General features: G+C 60.0%; 2 protein-coding genes across 17 annotated transcripts in view; both read left to right on the top strand.

Moving 5' to 3' along the window:
* Positions 1 to 987, top strand: part of MYO18A (myosin XVIIIA) — a 36610-nt gene extending 35623 nt beyond the window's left edge. For 13 of the 15 annotated variants that reach the window (XM_071765410.1, XM_071765407.1, XM_071765409.1 and 10 more), the window contains one exon: positions 273 to 411. Coding sequence is in view for 2 of the 15 variants with exons in the window: in XM_071765414.1 (XP_071621515.1) it covers positions 273 to 411 (139 nt within the window). In the remaining 13 variants the exon portion in view is untranslated. Of the gene's footprint in view, positions 1 to 272 lie in introns of all 15 variants that reach the window. The other 2 variants (XM_071765414.1, XM_071765415.1) reach the window with 1 other exon arrangement.
* Positions 988 to 5637: 4650 nt separating this feature from the next.
* Positions 5638 to 19507, top strand: SEZ6 (seizure related 6 homolog). Of its 2 annotated transcripts, none has more exons than XM_071765193.1 (17): positions 5638 to 5870; positions 13028 to 13603; positions 13678 to 13811; positions 14498 to 14690; positions 14954 to 15139; positions 15213 to 15381; positions 15676 to 15842; positions 15925 to 16119; positions 16461 to 16599; positions 16677 to 16873; positions 16950 to 17144; positions 17228 to 17419; positions 17510 to 17707; positions 17831 to 17869; positions 17953 to 18073; positions 18152 to 18254; positions 18717 to 19507. In XM_071765193.1, exons 1-17 carry the CDS (start codon positions 5804 to 5806, stop codon positions 18744 to 18746), a joined length of 2901 nt encoding a protein of 966 aa, XP_071621294.1. In that variant the 5' UTR covers positions 5638 to 5803; the 3' UTR covers positions 18747 to 19507. The 2 variants fall into 2 exon arrangements, with proteins under 2 accessions (XP_071621294.1, XP_071621293.1); XM_071765192.1 differs by having other exon boundaries at positions 5698 to 5870; positions 18701 to 19507.
* Positions 19508 to 19778: the final 271 nt, after the last annotated feature.

Here is a 19778-nt window from a genome sequence, read left to right as displayed (position 1 = left end):
AGTGATGACACCCATGAGCACCAGTGTTGGCATCCATGGCCACCAGCCTTTTTTGGAGTGCATGGTGCCAGGTGCCCAGGAGGGGCTGCAGCCACTAGGCAGCTTGGCAAGGAGTCATTTAGGGTGGAGCATGTCCCAGAAAAAATAAAAAAGGTGATGATGGAGGCTCCATCTGGCTCCCAGCACAGTCAGAGGGGAGCTATGCCCAGCATCTGAGCCCTGCTGGGTCATGGAGCCCTCTGGCCCCCCACTAACCCTTCTCTCCCACACAGCCCCCCAGGCTCCCGGCACTCCTTCGCCTATGACAGATGGGATGAGGAGCAGGACACCGGGGACAGCACACGCCGCTCCTCCCGCAGCTCCCCCAGTGCCAGCGAGGTGGAGAGCCGGGGCGCCGAAACCCCTGCCTAGCACCCCCTCACCTGCCCCATCACCCCAGAAAACACTCAGCTCCTTCACGGGGCCACCCCGGGCAGCCGGTATTTCTTCTGCACTGGGGTGGGGGGGGATATACACGCAGCCATCCCCCTCCAGCCCTGGCCATGGGGGACACAGCCCGGCCGGCTCGCTGGCTGCACCCCTCGTGCCATCCCCCCCCTGCCACCCCCTTTCTGTCCTCAGCGGTAGAGCCGGCAGCTCCAGCACCCTGGGTTTGTTCCTCAGTGCCTGCTGGCTCCTTATTTTATAATTTAACTCCTCCCTGCACCCCAGGCACTACCCCCCCATCCTCTTAATCCCCTTTTAGTTGAGCCAAAGATGTCTCTCGCTGGCTGGGCTCTGGGGAGCAGCCACTCTGCAGCCAGGAAGGGGACATGGGGACAGGGTCCACATGCCCCCTTAGGTTCTTGTCATCCCCTCCCTGGCCCTTGACCCCTGCCTGGTTGTTTTGCACTAGCCCAGCTGTGCGTGTGTGTGTCCGCGCCCCCGGCCCCGACCCTGACCCCCTTTACTTTCAGTATGAAAATAAATGTCATTTTTGGCTGGTGACACTGGCTGCCGCCTGCTCCATGTGCTGAGGGAATTCTCCCATTTCAGGGGGAGTCTTTGCATGGTGGCAGGGACTGGAGGGATAGATCTAACCCCCGTGAGGATCCAGGGCTGCATCAAGAGGCTGAGCCTAGCACCTTCCCTCAGCCCCCTGCACTCAGGGGTGATGAGGAGTGGGGAGATGGCTTCGGTGGGTGCTGGCACTGAATCATTTATCAATCTTCATAAATATGCAGATGAGCAGCAGGGATGGGAGCCCTCTGCCTGCCGGTGTTAATTATTAAATGCAGCAGAGATGATGATGTGCATGGCCAGCCGCCTGCATGGCACGTGGCTTGGCCTCGGCCCTGGCACCCACTGGCCCATGCCAGGTGCTACCCCCTGCCCACTTCCCCCAGCCACAGGGATCCCCCACACCCCTGGGACCTTGTCAAACCAGGTCAGATGATTCCTTTTCCCACCATCTCTTGGAAGCAAATGGGCCAAGCTCAGCACTCGCTGCCATAAAGCCACGCTGCGCTAATGCGCTTTCATTAAGTGGGAGCGATCTAATGATAATAAAATGGCACATTTAACATTAAAACATTTAACTTGACTCCTATGCGAGTGTGTCTCTCCGCACTGTTCCAGCTCCATCTTCATGAAGCTGACAAAGCTCCTTAATTTGTTTCTAGGGAGCGGGTGCTCGGTAGAGACTGCTCGGTACCGCGCACCATGGGGGATGCTGGGATGTGGGGAGGAGGGTACCAGGATGCTGGGGTGTGGGGATATAGGGATGCAAAAGTGCTGGGATGTGGGGGTGCTGGGCTGTCAGGATGCAGGGACACAGGTGCTGGGGTGCACAGATGGAGGGCTGCAGGACAGAGGGGTGCCAGGATAATGGGTGCTGGGATGGTGCAGACACCAGGATGTGGTGAGACAGAGATGGTGCACATGAGGATGCTGGCACACTGAGGTGTAAGGACACTGGGGGTACAGAGGCAGCTGCAGACCACTGCAATGCTGTGAGGGCACAGCTGTACCCCGAGCTAGAGCACAGCCTGGAGCATGCCAGGGAAGCGGGTGATGGCAAAGGGGGCTGTGCTGTGGACAGCTCCTCACCCAGGCTCAGCTGGCACAGGAGCTGCCCCACCACTGATGCCAGCTTGAAACCATGATCTGTGGGAAGGAGAGGGTGGTGCTGGGAACACAGCCACCCCTACAACCCCAGACAGCTGGGAGAGGGGTGCTGGGAGAGGGGTGTACTCGAGGGCAGGCAGCCCATAGATGCCATGGAGGGCTTGGCTTAGCCCCAAGGTGATGAAGCAGGGACCGACTCTGCCCATGCTGGGGGTTCCTGGATCCTCCCTCCAGTAGCAGAAACTGATGTGCAGGGGCTGAGGTCACCACATTAGCCTTGACCATGGCCAGGTGGTGGCAGTGAAGGAGGCCTGGATGCCAGCCCTGATGGCAATGGCGTTGTAGGTGGCCTGCTGGGGCTGGCTGGGGGCAGCCATGTCCATCCTTGTCTCTGTCCCCTCATCTCCCACCGGCAGCTGGGAGCTGAGCCAGGGGGAGGGACGGGGTAGATTCCAGCCGAGCCCAGCAGTGGTGGAGCCTTGGCCACCTTCCAGCTCTCATGGGTACAGCAGGGACACAGGGGGTCTCATCTGTCCCATTCCTCACCAATGCCCATTCCCAATCCCACTGGGAAGGCTCCAGTGGGACACGGGACTCCATGATGTTCCCATTTCTGTGCCAATTGGAAACCCCTGGCTTGATTCAAGGCAAACAGGGTTGTTTTGATTTTTTTTTTTCCTCAGGCACAATTTATTACAGCCATAAACTACTTCGTTGCCATCTTTTGTTGTCACTATTTTCATTTTTTTGGGGAGATTGGAGTGATTTAGGGCTAGCCAGAGCAGCCCACGCATGGTGCCCATCCCCATGTCCTACTGTGATGGATTTTGCAAGTCTGCAAAATGTTTTTTTTTGGGGGGGGGGAGTGATTTGGAATCTGGGTCTCAGCAATGCTTTGCCTGCCACCACCACTGCCCTGTGCTGCCTGACAGTTAATTAGGGGAATTAATTTACTTAGCTTTCCGTGGTGTAAAAAGCATTATTTACCCGTTAATTGTCGTTATTACCAAATGTTAAATATCATTATTTATTTATTTTGCCTCTTGCCTCCGGTGATGGATGAGGCACTGGGGAGAGTGGGAGGCCCACACCAGGCTGGGGGGTGTCCCAGCCCCCTGTAACCACAGTGCCTAGCCAGGTCACAGGGACACCCAGCACAGTGCAAAGGCAGAACAGGCTGCTTGCAACAATGGGGAGGTGAGAGGATGCATGTGGGGAGGGCAGGGAAAGGTTGGAAACCCCCCCTGGAGCCTCCTCCACACCACTGCCCAGGACCATTAATGCAATGAGTGAGTGCTGGTCTCAGCATCACCGTGATGCCCGGGGCTCTGCACTGCATGGTGCCTATTAAATCAGCACATCCTCCCTCACCTTTGATGTTACAAATAATTCACCAATTTCCCCAGGTTTCAGCTGTCTTTTTTTTTTTTTTTTTTTCTTCTTTTCTTTGAACAGGCCCTCTACCTGCTCTTCCCATTTTTTTTTTTTTTTTTTTTTTTTCTGAGATGATGGAGAATAATTAATTATCCGTGAAATGTTAAATGGCAAAAATGAACTCCTCTCCTGCTTACAGCATGTTAATAGATTGGGCTGGAAAAGCCTTGGTCATTGTGCTGTGAAGACAAGGAGCCACCAGTGGAGTACAGGGACACACACCAGAGCTGGAGGGAACAGCCATGCCCCAGCTGAGTGGGACACAGGCCCCCTCCAGCACCAGCAACCATCCCCATGGCTCAGTGGGACTCCACAAGCCATCGCTTTCACTACATGGATGTTCCCAACCAGGGTTTGGTGGCTGGGTGGGAAAGCTTGGGGATGGCACCAGCTTGGGGACGTGGATGATGGGGCTTTGGGGACAGCCTGGCATGGCTGTGGGAGCCACCCGAGCACAGATCCACATGGGGCTAGAGAAACTGGGAATGAGGAGTTTTGGCCAAGGCTAGGCAGGGCTCAGCAGTGGATTGCTGCCTGCTGGGCTCTGTACCCTGCTCCCAGTGCACCCACTGCATCCATGGCATAAATTGCACCCACTGCACCTGGAAGCCCATCATCATCCACACCAGTGCTTCATGCCAGGCTGCTCCAGCCTCATCCTCCAGCAAGAGCAAACCAGCACTTGAAAAAGAATTAGGGAGCAACATAGTTGCCCATTTAGCCCCCTGGCCTTCACCATCCCCAGCGCTTTGAAGTTATCTGCAAAGGGTTTGTTTGCTTTGTGTCAAACCCATCAGCCGCCAACGGCAGCCCCTCATTAGCAGTCCAGGTACGTGCCTGGGGAAGCATCGGGTGGATTAAAATTATTTGAATATCAAAATATTAAAAACTTCAATTTGGCCTCAAAATGCTCATCTTCCAAACCCTACCAGGGCTTTGGTGCATTAAACATTGATGGAGCTGCCAGCAGATCAAAGTTTCGGGTTTAGAGCTGAAAGTGCTTTGCGGGAGCACCAGCTGCCCCCTGCCCACACAGCAGCCCCCCAGGGTGAGACAGATCACAGCATCGCTGCCCACCCTGCTCCCACTGCAGCATGGGGCTGGTGACAGAGAGACCATGCCATGGGGCTGGTGGCACTTATTCTGTGCCATGGGGCTGGCGATGCACAGCCCATGCCATGAAGCTGATGCCACCAGTCCCTGCCACGGAGCTGGTGGCACACAGTCCCTGCCATGGGATTGGTGGCACACAGTCTATGCATGGGGCTGGCCACCAGTCTTTCTCTCACTGTACCAAGGCACGCAGCTCATGGTTTGCCATTCCTTGTGGCCGATCTCCAGTGCCTGTCAGCAAAGTGGGGCCCTGGATTAAAAATAAACCCCCCGGTGATGGCTGTGTGGGCTGCATGTGCATCCAGAGCTGGCTGGACTGCGGGGGCTCCGCGCCATGCACAGCGTCAGTGTAGGGAGATGAAGCCATCTGGGCTTTGGTGGAGATGGGGAGGGGGTTATTAAACAAAGAGCTATGTTTTCTTTTTTTATTTTTAACACACGCGAGAGCCAGTGTGGAGCTGTTCGGTGCTGGTGCCAAGGCCATCTGCTGCAGAGCTGGTGGCCCCCCATCACCTGGCTCTTCCAAGGAGAACTGGACCCTGAGCTGGCAGGGATGGGGGAGCCGTGAGAGCTAAGGCCCCACCTCTGCACCGTGCCCAGCTGCGAAGGCTGCTCTGGGCCCAGGTTTTCCTGCTTGGGGGTGATGAGCCCAGCCCCAACTGGGTATATTTAAGGATGGGAGGGGCAGCTGGAAGGTGGTCTTTGGGACTGTGTGTGGTTGGGGTGAGTATTTTGGAGGGTGGGGAGGAAGCAGGGTACGATGGGGTGGGCACTGAGGATCTTTCCCGCAGCCTTCCGTGGCTACCCAACCCTGGTGGGGGGGCGGGGCGTGGCGGTGGCCAGTATTGGGGAATAGAAATTCCCCCCTCCCCCATCCTTCAGCTCCCAGCATTTTCAGGCGCCGCACTCGAAGAGTTACGGCGCGGGGGAGGGCAGCAGGAAGGAGCACCCCCCCCATCCCAACTCCCTCCCCCTCCTTCTTTACCCAGCCTTGCAGGATTGGCGGGCGCCACACTCGGAGCGTTACGGCGGGGGTTGGGGGGAGGATCGGGCAGGCCCCGGGATTGGCGGGCGCCGCACTCGGAGCGTTACGGCGGCGGCGGAGCTGTGCCCGCAGCGGAGCTGTCCGCGGTGCTGACCGCCGCCGGCCATGGGCCCGCCGACCCCCGCCCTCCTCCTGCCGCTTCTCGCCGCGCTGCTCCGCGCCCCGGCACACGGTAAGCACCGACACCCCTCACCCCCCCCAATGCCACTCCCAAGTGACCCCCCCATCCCGGTCACCCTCCCCCGACCTGCTTCCTATTCGCACAACCACCCCGCCGCTACCGGGAGACCCAGCCCCGCTCCGTCGGTGCCAAACTTTGCTAACTCGCTCACCAGGAGATCTCCCTCCGGTAAACCGAGACCTCTCCCCCCCACACACATCGCCGTTAGCCACCCCACCCCCAGCCCGGTGGAGCGGAGAGCGGGGAGCGAGAGACACTGGGGACGCGCACAGTGGTTGGCAGCCGGGCTGGTGCAACGCCACCCCCGGCGGGCTCCGGCGACAGCCCCTATGCCAGTATTACCGGCGGTGTGGTGGAGGTGGGAGGCACCTCTCTACCGGTCCCCCGGCCGCCGAGCCCTTGGAGCCCCCCCTATCCTGGCTACACCCGGCGGTGAACCATGAACTGGTCCCTCTGTGTTGTCCCTGCCGTGGGGCTTGGAGGTGTTGGGGACTGGGGCTCTCCCCTCCACCCCCCCTCCCCCGTCCTCGTTGGGGTCATCTCTCCGGTTCTGGGAAGGGTGTCAGGGAAGCGCAGGGATGGCGAGTGTTGGTCCTTCTTAGGAAGAGCAGCCAACACCCTGCTTGGCTCATTGGCTCTGCCACCCACGGGGTATGGGTAGTCTGGCAGCCTTGACGCCTTGCGGCTCTGCTGCCCCAAAAACCAGGACTGGGGACATGCCCAGGGCTCGAGGTGCACTGATCCACCACGGTCATGCTGGTGGTGGTCAGCATGCACAGGGTGAGGAGCAGGCAGGGGCCCGGCTGTGGTCCCAGTGGGATGCGGGATGCAGGCTGCAGCCGTGCTGGAGTTACATAAACTCCCCATCTGGCAGCCCAGCCGTGGCCCTGTGCCCGCTGCTATTCCCATCCTGCTCTGCCACCCAGGGCTGCTGACACAGCCCCCCTACTTGTGGGGGGTTGTATAGGGGACCCTCTGGTTGGCAGTAAGTGGGGTAAGGCCATAGCAACCCCATCTCCTGCCCTGCTTGGGGGGAGGGAGGAGGGAGCAGGGAGCAGGGAGGGACAGTGAAGCTTGACATGGGGGGGACATGTATGTCCGTGGTTTTGCCCTGGGAGCAGGGCCTTGAGCAGGGCAGGCTTCCCCCGAGGGAGGCTGGTGCTTACTGTGTCAGTCTAATGATTTCTAATGAGCAATTACCTCTAGTCAGTCCCCTAATTTCTGAATATCAATAAAGTTAATTAAACTCTGCATGTGCATTTCCCAGCGTGCTAGAGGTAAGGATGCCTTGGGAGGTGCTGAGCTCTTCCCAGGGCTGGAAGTGGAGGGGTTCACTCCAGCCTGTGCCCCCCCTTCTCATGTGCTAGGAGCTGCTCATGAGGCTCATCTCCCCGCGCCCTGTCACCCATCAGTCAGGGCTCCCAGATCAGCACCCTGATATTGGTGTAGCACTGCTATGCTTAATGTCACTGTAGCCTTGACTTAGAATCTGCTTGGGCTGGTGTGTGGTGAGGAAGGGCCATGGGGACAGGGGTCTTGGACAGCTCATCCATGCTGAGGAGATTGGTGATGTAACCTGGGTGGTGGCAATGCAGGGTCTGATCCTGTCTGTCTTTGTACCTCTGTGCAGTGGCTTGCAGGCCTGCTGCTTTCCTAGTGTCCTCATGGGTTTGCCCCAGCAGAAAGTAGGGGATGGATCTGGGGCCCCTTCTGCTGGTGAAGACCCATGGCAGGCCTAGCTTTTTTTGGATGTTCATCCTCACCATGCTCAAGGGAGGACCTTGTAGTTTGCTGTCCTGTCAGCCTAGGGTGATGAGAAACAGGGAGGGCACAGGATCTGGCTGTGCCCCCATGGGCTGCTCTGCAGTGTCAGCTGGCATGGTGGGTGCTGTGACCATGGGAATGATGCAGCTGGGTGACATGATGTCCCTGGGGATGTGGGTGCTGCTTGGGGTCTCATTGTGAGGAGGGGGATGGGGAAGGAAGCAGGCATCTGCTACAGTAATTAACAGCATGTGTGTTTGTCCCCTGTGTGCCTTGGAGGAGCTCATCACTGCCACGCTGCCGTGCCACCAGGCCAGGATTATCTGGATAATGCTCTTAAACCAGAGGGTAGGAGGGCAGGGCTGCCCCGTGGGGATGCAGGGCACAGGCTGGGCCAGCTGCCCCTGCCATATCCCTGGAAGCTTGGTGGCCACTGGGCCGGCTGCATGTTGGCACTGGCAGGGACAGATTTGGCACATGGTGCTGGGCCAGGCAGGGCTGACAGAATTATGATTTGTTCAGCCACAGGGTAGAGCCAGATCAGTGGCATCATGGGGGGAGAAATGGGGCACAAAGGAGACAGAGCCAGATCAGTGGCATCATGGGGGGAGAAATGGGGCACAAAGGAGACCAGGCAAGGGCACAGCAAGGATGTACTCTGGGCCCAGTGTGGAGCAGTCGGGGGGGGGGATACCCCTGTGCCACTGGTGGGATGCCAAGGCTGGCCTGGGGCCCCCAGGGTTGTGTCTCCCAGTGCGCAGCCCCATGCCGGGGTTGGGGCCTGGGCTGACCCTGGGCTGCTGCCCCCCCCTGGAGCACTGGCAGGCCCCGGGGGAGGAGGATGAAGTTGTGTCTCCGGCTCCGTCGGGAGAGAATAATTTCGCCTCCAATCAATTCTTTAAATGCACACAATTGAAAGATTGCCTTTGAAAGCTGCCTATAACCAGGGAGGTAATGGATTCCCTCCAGTCGCAGGCAGCAGCTCAGAAGCTCTAGAATCCTTCTTCCAGCAAGGGGAGATGGGGTCAGTGGAGGGACCATCACCACTGCTGCCATAGGCACTGGTGAATTGTGGACGGGTCCAGACCGAAGCCTGGACCTGTTGGAGGCAGCTGGGGGATGTCTTCATCTCCCTGCTCCCCCCCCACCAGCCTGCCCTGTGCTGAGGCCCAGCACCACTTATTACATCTTCTGGGAGGTCTGAGGGTCCTGCCAGCTAGGGTTGGGGATGTGCTTGATCCCCTGCCTGCAGGAGAGGCAGCAGGAGGCAGCCTGCAAGCTAGCAGGGGTTATTACATATATAATTTAAATGCAGTAACGAGCTGTGCTGAAGGGATCAAATATTAATCATCCACAAGAATACTGCTGTGACCCTGTGAAAATGGAGAGAGGTGCTGGGGGTGCTGCACCAGCCACTGTTGGGGGAACACATGGAGGTGATGGAAGCAGGGAGGAAATGTGGCTGTAACGTCAGCCCTTGGGGGCTTCCAGAATGGGGGGTGATGGGGCAGGATGAGGGTTTTGGTGGACAGGGAATGCTCTGGTTGCATTTCTAGGGGAGCAACCAGGATGTTGGCTCTGGCAGGAGCAGACGGTGATGCTCCACACTTCCATCCTGCCACGAGGGGTTGGTGACGTGGCTGAACCAGACGAGTGGCTCTCGCTCCTCTCCTGCAACTGTTTTTCAAGCCAGGAGAGAGGTCCCCCAGCACCCATCAGGTGCCCAGCAGGCTGGGTTCCTCGCTCTGCTACCCAGAGGGGTGAATACTGGGTCCCTGGGGGATCCTGCAGCTGGCATGAGCCACTGTGGGTGCCCTGTGGGTGCCCATCATAGGGGACCCTGAGGCAAAGCTGGGAGGGGCTAATTTGGAGCAGGGAGGGAGGGACGTGGCACTGCGTGGGTCCAAAATAGCATCAGATGTGCAATTTATCACCGCCAGCAGTCAGGGAAATTGCTGTACAAAGGCATTAGCTCCACAGGGAGAGCAGGATCACACAGACCACAGGCAGCAAAAAGGGGATAGGGCACCCACTGCTGTGATGCCCACTGGGTGGGGGAGAAAGCTCCAGGGATGGACACCCTGATACCCACTGGGCTCTGCCCTCGTGGGGCCGGTGATGCCGGGGGCCTGGTGGCTGGTTTATCAGCCAGCACTTGGCCGCCGCCATGCTCCAGGGAACCGGTTGCGGCAACATGTGACATGTGTCAGCGGGTAAATGACTGTTCAATTCAAGGAGAATCGCAAAACATACAAGGTCAAATGCTTCCCCGCCGGCGTCGCCATGAATATTAAAGCTGAGCTCTGCTGGCAGTCGCTGGGGCTGGTGGCTGTGCCCACCAGTGGTGGCACTGGGCAGTCCCTTGTGTGTCCTTTCACCACCCTGAGCTGCTCTGGCAGCCCTGGCTTGGCTGTGGGCATCTGGTGGTGGAGGAGGTGGCAGGATCTGGGTGCTGGTGTAGTTGCCATTAGGGTGCCCAGCTCACCACACCGTGTGCCAGTGGGTTGGCTGTGTGACACTGTTGTTGGCTGGGTGGCAGGTGGAGGAGGGCTGGGTGATGTGGAGCTGCCTGCAGAGCCCTGCTTGCATCTTCACACCGTCTGTGTGCACACCCACCCACTCCTGCTCCCTCCCCTGCCTCTGCTTTTATACCCACGCCTGTCCCCACCCTACCACTGCCTGTTCTCCCCTACTGCCTGTGCCTGCCCACCCACCCCTCTCTGCTCCTGCCCACAGGACATTCCCACTCAGAGGCAGGCAGGAAGCTGTCCCCCCATCCCCAGGGCCACCAGGGGAGGGGACAGAGACGGGGATCTGGCATCACTCGTGCACATCCTCCCTTCCTGTGCCCACCGGGGGGTGCTGTGGGTGGGGGAGTGTGGCGCCGGCTGCCTGACAGCTCATTTATCAGGACTGCGGCCACGGGGACAAAGCCAGATTGGATTTTAAATTGGAAAATAAACCCGGGCTCCTCTAAGACCCAACTCCTGCCCTCACCAGGCTGCCAGTCCTCTCCTACAGCTGGGCAAACTGAGGCACGGAGTAGCACCATGCCAATGGAGCCACAATGCTGCTGGGGTGACCAAGGGCCCTTCCCTGTCCCCTCTGCCAGGCCGGGCACTGTGTTATTTATTTCTTGGCGGGTGGCATTGATCGGTGCTCCCCAGGAGGCCACGTGCAGCCGTATTTATTTATTTGTGACAGCAGGAGGCATTGATTCCCGGGAGGGGGGGGGGCATCCACCACAGCCGGATTAGTCTCCAGCATCTCTCTAGATGCCATTAATAGACTCCCACTCAGAAAAGCCGATGTGAGGGATTAGGACCCCAGCCCAGCTGCTGCCGTGGGCACGTATCACGCATGCCAGTGGGCATCCGGCTAGTGTGGACTTGATGGCCCATTTGCAAGGGTCTGTGCCCACCCTGAGCCCTGGGGGGGTCCCTGCTGGGTGTAGAAGGGTCTGGAGGGCAGGGTGTTGGATACCATGGTCCTGTGCATGTGTAACCAGCTCGTGATCATACTTGGGACATGGGAAGGACACAGCTGTGACACGGTCACTGGAGATAAGCTGCTTAGAGACATCTGTGGAGGCTCTAATCCTGTGGTGCTCAAGGGGCATGGGTGGCAACATCTGGGCCCCCACTTTTCTACAGTACCCTGAGCATCCTGCATGCTCCAAAAGCCAAAAATATGTCCAGTCCCGAGCATCCCATGGTACCAGGAGCACCTTGTGTTAGCCAGAGCACTAGGCAGAGCCCAGCCCAGGGTGCCACAGCACCTGGATGGGACCTGCTGTCAGAGTCTTGCCATGGGTTCCAGCCTCACTTGACAGCCCACATGGGTTCCGCCCAGCAACCCTTGGTTAAAAGGGGGGTGCAGCAAGCCCAGGGTGGGTGTCCCTGCCCCAGCCATCACTGCATGGGGTGGCTCTGGCAGCACAGGCCCCATTCTGAGCACTGATCTGCTGTTAAAGCCTAAAAGAGATTTTGGCGCCCTTCAGTATAAACTCATTAACTTTTATGTTCTAATAAATGGATCCTATTAAAAAATAATTCTGGTCCTGCCGGGGGGCAAGTGAACCTTTTGGAGATGGTGCAGCTGTGTGCTCGCCTCCCTGCCATGCCCAGGGCATCGTCCCCATCCCGGGATAATAGGGACAGGGGGTGGGTGGCAGGGAGGTGGAGATCCCTACCAGCACCCAATGGCTCCCCCCGCACAGCTTGCCCAAGCTAATGTCTCTTAATAGTCCCTTAAAAGTGGCAGTTGCAGAGTAATTAATCTTCGCGGGGCCCTGCCCTGCTACGGATCAGTATAATTACCCAGTAATTGGCAGTGTGGTGTCATCAGCGCCTGTGCACGGTGGTGAGACATGCCTGTGTGATTCTGTGGCCTCGTGTCCCTCACTGGAGGGATGCTGGGTCACACCATGGCATCCCTGTGCCATGGCACCCCTCGTCTGGGGAAAATGGGTAGCTAAGCCCCCCAGGAGAGGGATCTGTGCAGTACTGGATCAGATGGGGAGAAGTGGTAAGTGGCTTGTTGGGGCTGGTGAAAACATTTTCTAAAGGTCTGAAAGTTTTAAAAGGCTGGGCTGGGCATGTTGAGCAGGCAGCTTTGGTTGGGGGGGTCCTGGTGGCTGCAGGTGGGAGGTGGTTCCCAGCAGATTGACATCACACAGAAAAAGAAAAGCTGAGCTCTCAATGACTCATTGCACTGGTGGCCTAGCATTCAGGCTGTGGTGGCTTCCCTGGGTGTGTTCCCATCACCTGCATGTCTGCACCACAGGGCTGAAAGATCCTGGGGGACCCTCAGCCTGCAATAGCCACCTCCATGGAGAGGGACAAGATGTGGCCAGGGACACTTAACCCCAGAGCTAGTTTCACAGGAGGGGGTCCCCCTGAATGAGGTACAAGCTGTAGCTTTGCCTTAGTTAGCCAGGGCTTAATTACGTGGGCTACCCCAGTGAAGGGCACAGCAGGGCTCCACTGCGTGTGGTTGATGCACAGGTTTGCTGCCTTGCATTGATCTGCAGGGAAGTGGTGGACCTCACAGTGGCACCAGCCTATGGTGAAGCATGGGCCTAATTCACTGGTCCATGAAGAAGTATTTTTCCCCAGTGCAGCCCAGGTCCCTGGTACCACACCAGCATCACCCCCTAGTCTGGTATCAGTCCATATCCAAGGGTTGGTCCTGGGTGCCCCCATCAGTCTGTGGTGCAGCATGAACCATCAGTTGCTCATGCATCACCAGTCCACAGTGCAGCATCAGTCTGTGGTGCATCACTGGACCAGAATGAAGTGCTGGTCCCTAGGGCACTGTCAGTTCATGATGCAGCATGGGTCCACGGATGGTCCCCAGCACCCCACACTCTCTCTTCCCCCCAGGCTTCAACGGGCTGGCAAGAAAGGCTGGGGAGAGTGCTGAGGCTGAAGGGGAGCCAACGGCACTGCCTACGCCGGCAGAGCGGGAGGCAGAGGCTCGCTTTGTGAGCACAGCGCCCACACTGAAGCTCCTCAATCACCACCCGCTGCTGGAAGACCTGCTGCATGAAGCCTTCCTGAAGAAGGACTACCTGGGCCAGGCACCCTTCCTGCCCGGTGGCCCCGGTCCCGTCCTGCCTGATGCTGGTGTTCTCCAGCCAGCCCCTGGTCCCCCAGCCCCCGAGCCTCCGCCACGCACCCCTCTGCCCAGGGCTGCCTTCCCCACTGACCCGCTGACCACACCAGCTGGGCACCCAGGGCCATGGGGGGAGGCGTGGGGGGCTGTGCCGGGTGCCAGCCCCTCATGGTCCCCTGCTGGGGTGCCAGAATCCAGTCCCACACCCCCCAGCCTAGCACCTGCCACCCCCAGCATATCCCCAGGACCTTACACAGCAGCCACTGCAGTCACTGGAGATGAAGAGGGGGCCACCACCACCTCCACCATCACTACCACCACCGTCACTACACTGCAGGGGCCAGGTGAGCTCTGGGGAGGGGGCTGGGAGGGAAGCTGAGGTGAAGCAGGACTGAGCCAGTGTTTCTTCTGTCACCAGTCCCCTGCAACCGGACACTGGCAGGCCCCGAGGGCTGGCTGGTGTCCCCAGAGCCAGCCAGTGTCCCCTACGATGGCAGCCTGGACTGCACCTACACCATCTCTGTCTACCCTGGCTATGGTGTGGAGCTCAAGGTGAGTGGGGGGCTGTGGGTGGGATGAGATGGCAAGCACGGTCCATCCCTGGTTCCATGCTGCTTGGCCATGCAGGGCGTGGCAAAAAAGTCCCTGTCCTTGTCCCTGTCCTGATGCCCTTGAGATGGCTTGGGCTAGGGATTCAGGTGGGTGGGAGCCTCGTGCTTGCACTCATTGTGGAAGAAGCCACGTTGGGATTTAATTAACAAGTGAGTGAGCAACATCTATGGGTGCAATACTGTGGGGCAAAGACAGGAACCCAGCAGCCATCTGCCAGTGCTATGGCCACACCCTGGTCCTCTTGGTGGCATGTGGCCACATGTTCCCACCTCCAGGTGTCCCAGGGTCTGGGCTGCTGCAGGGCTCACCAAAAACCAGCAGCAAGCAGGAGGCAGCAGCTCTGGCTCCTCCTCCTTGCCAGTGCTGCCGCTCATCCCCACACAGCACCGCTTAATTAACATCATTAATAGCAAATTGCTCCAGAGGGCTTGGCATGGGTTTGGCTGTGCAGCGGTGCTCCAGCAGAGCCGCTGGCCAATGGCTCTTGAAGTGGTGGGATGATTTATGGCATTGCTAACCAGGCTGGAATGGTGCTATCGACCATGGGCAAGCTGCCTAGAGACCGAGGAGCTCCAAGGTGCTGCTGGTGCCATGCTGGGTAGGTGACACCTGGCTGTCCCCTGTAGGTGCAGAACATCAGCCTGGTGGATGGGGAGACATTGACGGTGGAGAGCTCGGGGGGCCTGGAGCCCACCCTCCTGGCCAACGAGTCCTTCCTGCTGCGGGGCCAGGTCATCCGCAGCCCAGCCAACCTCCTCACCCTCCGCTTCCAGAGCCCCCGTCCCCTCAACCCTGGCTCCTACCACTTCCACTACCAAGGTACAGGGCAATGTCCCCCTCCTGGCACCTCCCTTGAGCTAATGCCAAGTGTGCCGGTGCATCCTGGAGTTAATGCTGCTGCTGTATTAAGCAAGCACTGACCGGGCAAAGAACATTAATGGGAATCTAATTGGTGTGAGCGATTACGGGCTCTTTTAGTGGCATTACTGGCAGCCATAGGCACAGTGTCACCCTGGCGCTCCCTGGGGAGGTGGGTGTTGGGCTGGGGTCCTCAGCCTGGTAATGCTGTTGCCTTCTTCCAGCCTACCTGCTGAGCTGCCCCTTCCCAGCACGGCCAGCTTTTGGGGAAGTGTCAGTGAGCAGCCTGCACCCTGGCGGGGACGCCCGCTTCCGCTGTGCCACCGGCTACCAGCTGCAAGGTGCCCACCGGCTCACCTGCCGCAATGCCACCCGCCCCTTCTGGAGCGCCCACGAGCCCCTCTGTCTCGGTAAGCACTGACACCGGTGGGTGCAGCAGGGCTGGCGTGGCATGGCCGGCTGCCGACAGCCCCTCTCCTGCAGCGGCGTGTGGTGGGGTGGTCCGGAATGCCACGGTGGGACGCATCATCTCGCCCGGCTTCCCCGGGAACTACAGCAACAACCTGACGTGCCATTGGCTGCTGGAGGCGCCCGCCGGCCATCGCCTGCACCTCCACTTTGAGAAGGTCTCATTGGCTGAGGATGATGACAGGTTTGAACCTGGGCCAGGGTCACGTTCAAGGCTGGGTGCTATTGACCGTATCCAAGGATGGGTGCCGTTTGCCATATCCAAGGACAGGTATTGTTGGCCAGGCCCAAGGGTGGGCACTGTTGCCCATGTCTGAGGATGGATGCTGTTGGCCACAGCCAAGGATGGGTGTCACTGGCCACAGTCAAGGAAAGGTGCTCTTGGCCACAATTGGGGAAGATACTACTGGCCAGGCCCAAGGCTGGGTGCTGTTGGCCATGACTGACACAGTACTCTGACCCTCCTGTGTCTTGGCAGGCTCATAATCCGCAATGGCAACAACGTAGAGGCACCACCAGTGTATGACTCCTATGAGGTGGAGTACCTGCCCATCGAGGGGCTGCTCAGCACTGGGCAGCACTTCTTTGTGGAGCTCACCACGGACAGCAGTGGGGCTGCTGCGGGCATGGCGCTGCGCTATGAGGGTATGGGGCCAGGGCCTAGGGGGGCACCCGGGCATCCCCACACCCACATGGCACCCGCAGACCTTCGCCCCTGTGCCCACAGCCTTCGAGCAGGGACATTGCTACGAGCCCTTTGTCAAGTATGGGAACTTCACGGCCAGCGACCCCCGGTACCCTGTGGGCACCACAGTGGAGTTCAGCTGTGACCCTGGCTATACGCTGGAGCAGGGCTCCACCATCATTGAGTGCGTTGACCCCAGTGACCCGCAGTGGAATGAGACGGAGCCAGCATGTCGTGGTGGGTGCCAGTGGTAGGGGGGCACAAGGAGATGGACACAGGGGTTTAGTAGGTGCTAAGAGTTGGGGGGTGCCATGGGAGATGGGGATAGGTCATGAGGGAGGCCGGAGCCACCTTCCAGGAATTATGCAGGAGCTGAAGGGCATGGTGGGAGATGGAGATGCTGGAGATGGGATGATGAAGTGGGTGCTGGAATTGGGGATGGACCATGATAGATGCTGCAGCCAGAGCCAAAGGGGATGGTGGGTGCTGGAGCTGGGGGCTGTGTGGGTGCTGGTCAGTGGGTGGTGGGCACCACGGTGGGTGCCCCGCGGCGTGCCGAGCCCAGCGTGCGCCCACAGCGGTGTGCAGTGGGGAGCTGACAGACACGGCCGGCGTGGTGCTCTCACCCAACTGGCCGGAGGCGTACGGCAAGGGCCAGGACTGCATCTGGGGGCTGCACGTGGAGGAGGACAAACGTGTTATGCTGGACGTCCGTGTGTGAGTGCAGGGGTGACTGGGGACAGGGGGGATGAGAGGGTTCGTGCACCCCCACCTTCATGGCCCCATCACTCCAGGCTGCGGTTGGGTGCGGGGGACGTTCTGACCTTCTACGATGGGGATGACCTGACGGCACGCATCCTGGGACAGTACACGGGCACCCGTGCCCGCTTCAAGCTCTACGCCTCCACCGCTGATGTCACGATCCAGTTCCAGTCAGACCCTGGCTCCGGTGCCGGTGCCTATCGGCAGGGCTTTGTCATCCACTTCTCTGGTGAGCTTCATGCTGGGACAGCATCATTGATGTCCCTAGTGTCCCCATCACCCCACTCACACTGCTGTCCCCACAGAGGTCCCCCGTAATGACACCTGCCCTGAGCTGCCAGACATTGCCAATGGCTGGAAAACATCCTCGCAGCCAGAACTGCTTCATGGCACCGTGGTCACCTACCATTGCTACCCCGGCTTCCAGCTGTCTGGCACCGACCTCTTGATGTGCCACTGGGACCTGACATGGAGCGCTGACCTGCCCTCCTGCGAGCGGGGTGAGCAGCTCTGGCCGGTGTCCCCATTGCCCCATAGAACATCCCTCATGGCTGCTGTCACTACCGGTCCCTCCCATCTGCAGTGACCTCGTGCAGGGACCCTGGGGATGCCGAGCACAGTCGCAGGGTGGTCTCCAGCCCTAAATTCCCAGTGGGAGCAACAGTACAGTACGTCTGCGACAAGGGCTACGTCCTGGCAGGTGCTGGGACCCTCACCTGCCACGACCGTGCTGTGGGGGGACCCAAGTGGAGTGACCGTCTCCCAAAGTGCATCCGTGAGTCAGCCACCCCCTCCCCAGGCACCACGCCCAACCCGGTGGCAGTGGTGGGCACTGATGCCACAACTCCCACCCCCTGGTCCACAGCGGAGACATACGAGCCCTGCCACAACCCTGGTGCACCGGCGGGCGGGCGGCAGAGCCCTGAGAGGCGGCTGTACCCGGCGGGAGCCGTCTTGCGCTTCTCCTGCGCTGAAGGCCGGGCACTGCTGGGTGAGGGCAGCCTGCGCTGCCTGCCTGGGCACCCCTCACGCTGGAGCGGCTCACCTCCTATCTGCAAGGCAGGTGAGTGGGACCCCAGGACCCCTCCATCACCCCGTCACCTCTCCAGCACCCTTTCAGAACCCCTCTGCCATCCCTTCCACACACCACTGATGCTGGCTTCTTTCTTCCTTTCCTCCTCTCCAGCCTCCTATGATGAATTTTACAGCAACCGCAACCTGGATGGTAAGGGTGAGGGTTTGATGGGCCACCCTGGGGTGCAGCCGATGTGGGGTGCCCCCTGGGTGAGCCCCCACTCTCCCCAACAGCAGTGGCCAAGGCTGTGCCCTCGGGGCCAGCGTTGGAGGGCACCAATGTCGCCATTGCCATCTTCCTGCCCGTGCTGGTGGTGGCCCTGCTCATCGGTGGCATTTATCTCTACTTCTCCAAGTGAGTGGCAGGGTGGTTCTCATGGCCCTGTGCCCCCCAAGGAGACCTCCTAGCCCTGCAGCTGCCCTGTCCCCACAGGCTCCAGGGGAAGCCAGCTCTGCAGCTGCCCCTTGCTGGCTCCCACCCCTACGACCACATCACCGTGGAGTCAGCTTTTGACAACCCCACTTATGAGACAGGAGTAAGTACTGGCCCCCCAGGTCCCCCCCCATTGGCTGGGCACCCCAGGCACCCTGCATGGGACATGTGTGCCAGGGGCTGTGCACGGGGTGGGACTGATGTGGGATAGGCCCATGCACTCCAAGGACAATGTGTGGGAGGGGACATGCATCCAGAGATCACACATGGGATGAAAATATCTATCCAGAACCCATGCTCGGGATGCATATATATCCAGGGGCCACATATGGGATGATACATGTGTCCAGGGATTAATCATGGGATGGACATCCACTTAGGAACAACATATGCGATAGGACATCCATCCAGGCCCAATGCATGGGATGGGACATCTATCTCCAGGGTCGCCTGTGTTCTAGGATGTCCCCCAGGTTCTTACAGGGTGGGAGCTGCCCTGTCCCTGTCCTGGGCGCCCCGTGGCACCACCGAGTGTCCAACCCCTCGCAGTCTGTTTTCTTTGCAGGAGACGAGGGAGTATGAGGTGTCCATCTAGGCGTGGGCAGTGTGGAGCTGGGCGCTGCAGCCACCCATCCCGGGCCTCCTCGGGCCCCCCGTCACGGGCCGGGCACACCTCTCCCCAGGAGACTCAGTGCTTGCTGGGAGCCCCCCTGGCGCTGGCCACCCCTCTGTTACCCCCGGCCCACCCGCACCCCCCTGGGGTCTGCCCAAACCCTGCTGTCGCCCGAACCCCCGCCCCATGCTCAGGGGGTGCTGAGCTGAACCCATTCCCCATCCTTCCCCCACCGGGACACTGCAGGACCCCGATGGAGTGGGGACCCCCGGGTCAGCACAGGGCCCCCCGGGACCTTAGCGGAGAGGGGACAGCAGAGATTGGGGGGGTAGCTGGGTGGCCACGGAGGTATCCCCCACCCTCGCCAACCCCCACCAAAGGGCCTGTCCCCCCTCTGCACTCCCGTCTCCCACCGCCGCCACGCAGGGACATTTCCCCGCCCCTTCCCCCGAGCATGCTGCGTACCCCCGGCTCCCCGCTTGCTTCGCCACCCCTCCCCAAACCCCCGGGGCGTCCCCTCCACCACCGACGTGTCCCCCCCCCCCCCCCCGCGTCCCAGCACCCCAGCGGGGCCCGAGCCGGGGACCTGGGGGGGGGGGGGGGCAACGGGCATGGCTGTGCCTCCCCCGGGCCTCAGCTCCGGCCCCAGCTGTGGCCCCCCCGGGTCTGGAGCGGAACACCCCCTCCCCACCTCCCATCTTTTGGTTGTTTCATTAATTAAAAAAATGGTGTTTTAGAAGAAACGGTGACGCCTTCTTGGGTGCCCCTATTTACCCCCGCTATGGGGTCGCTGTCCCTTTAACTCCGCCGCCGTGACGCCACGCGCTGGACACGCCCCTTCCCTCCGCCCCGCCGGCCCGCGCGCCCCCTGCCGGCCCACTCCGCCCCGCGTCGTGACGTCACCCACGGTCGCGCCCCACCCCGGAACGTGACGGCGGCCACGCGCCTGCGCGCCTCCCGCCTTCACCTCGCCGGGCGGGAAAGGGGCGGAGCGAGGTGGGCGCGCGGGGAGAG

The sequence above is a fragment of the Heliangelus exortis genome, chromosome 21, assembly GCF_036169615.1.
Source record: "Heliangelus exortis chromosome 21, bHelExo1.hap1, whole genome shotgun sequence".
NCBI classification, from domain to species: Eukaryota; Metazoa; Chordata; class Aves; order Apodiformes; family Trochilidae; genus Heliangelus; species Heliangelus exortis.
This window is presented reverse-complemented; position numbering and strand designations above follow the sequence as displayed.

Excerpts from the sequence above, each read along its gene's own strand:
- SEZ6 (XM_071765192.1), top strand. The coding sequence starts at position 5,804 with ATGGGCCCGCCGACCCCCGCCCTCCTCCTGCCGCTTCTCGCCGCGCTG. Across the intron at positions 15,843-15,924 it reads CATGGCGCTGCGCTATGAGG|CCTTCGAGCAGGGACATTGC; the intron begins GTATGGGGCCAG and ends CTGTGCCCACAG. Across the intron at positions 17,708-17,830 it reads ACCTCCTATCTGCAAGGCAG|CCTCCTATGATGAATTTTAC; the intron begins GTGAGTGGGACC and ends CCTCCTCTCCAG.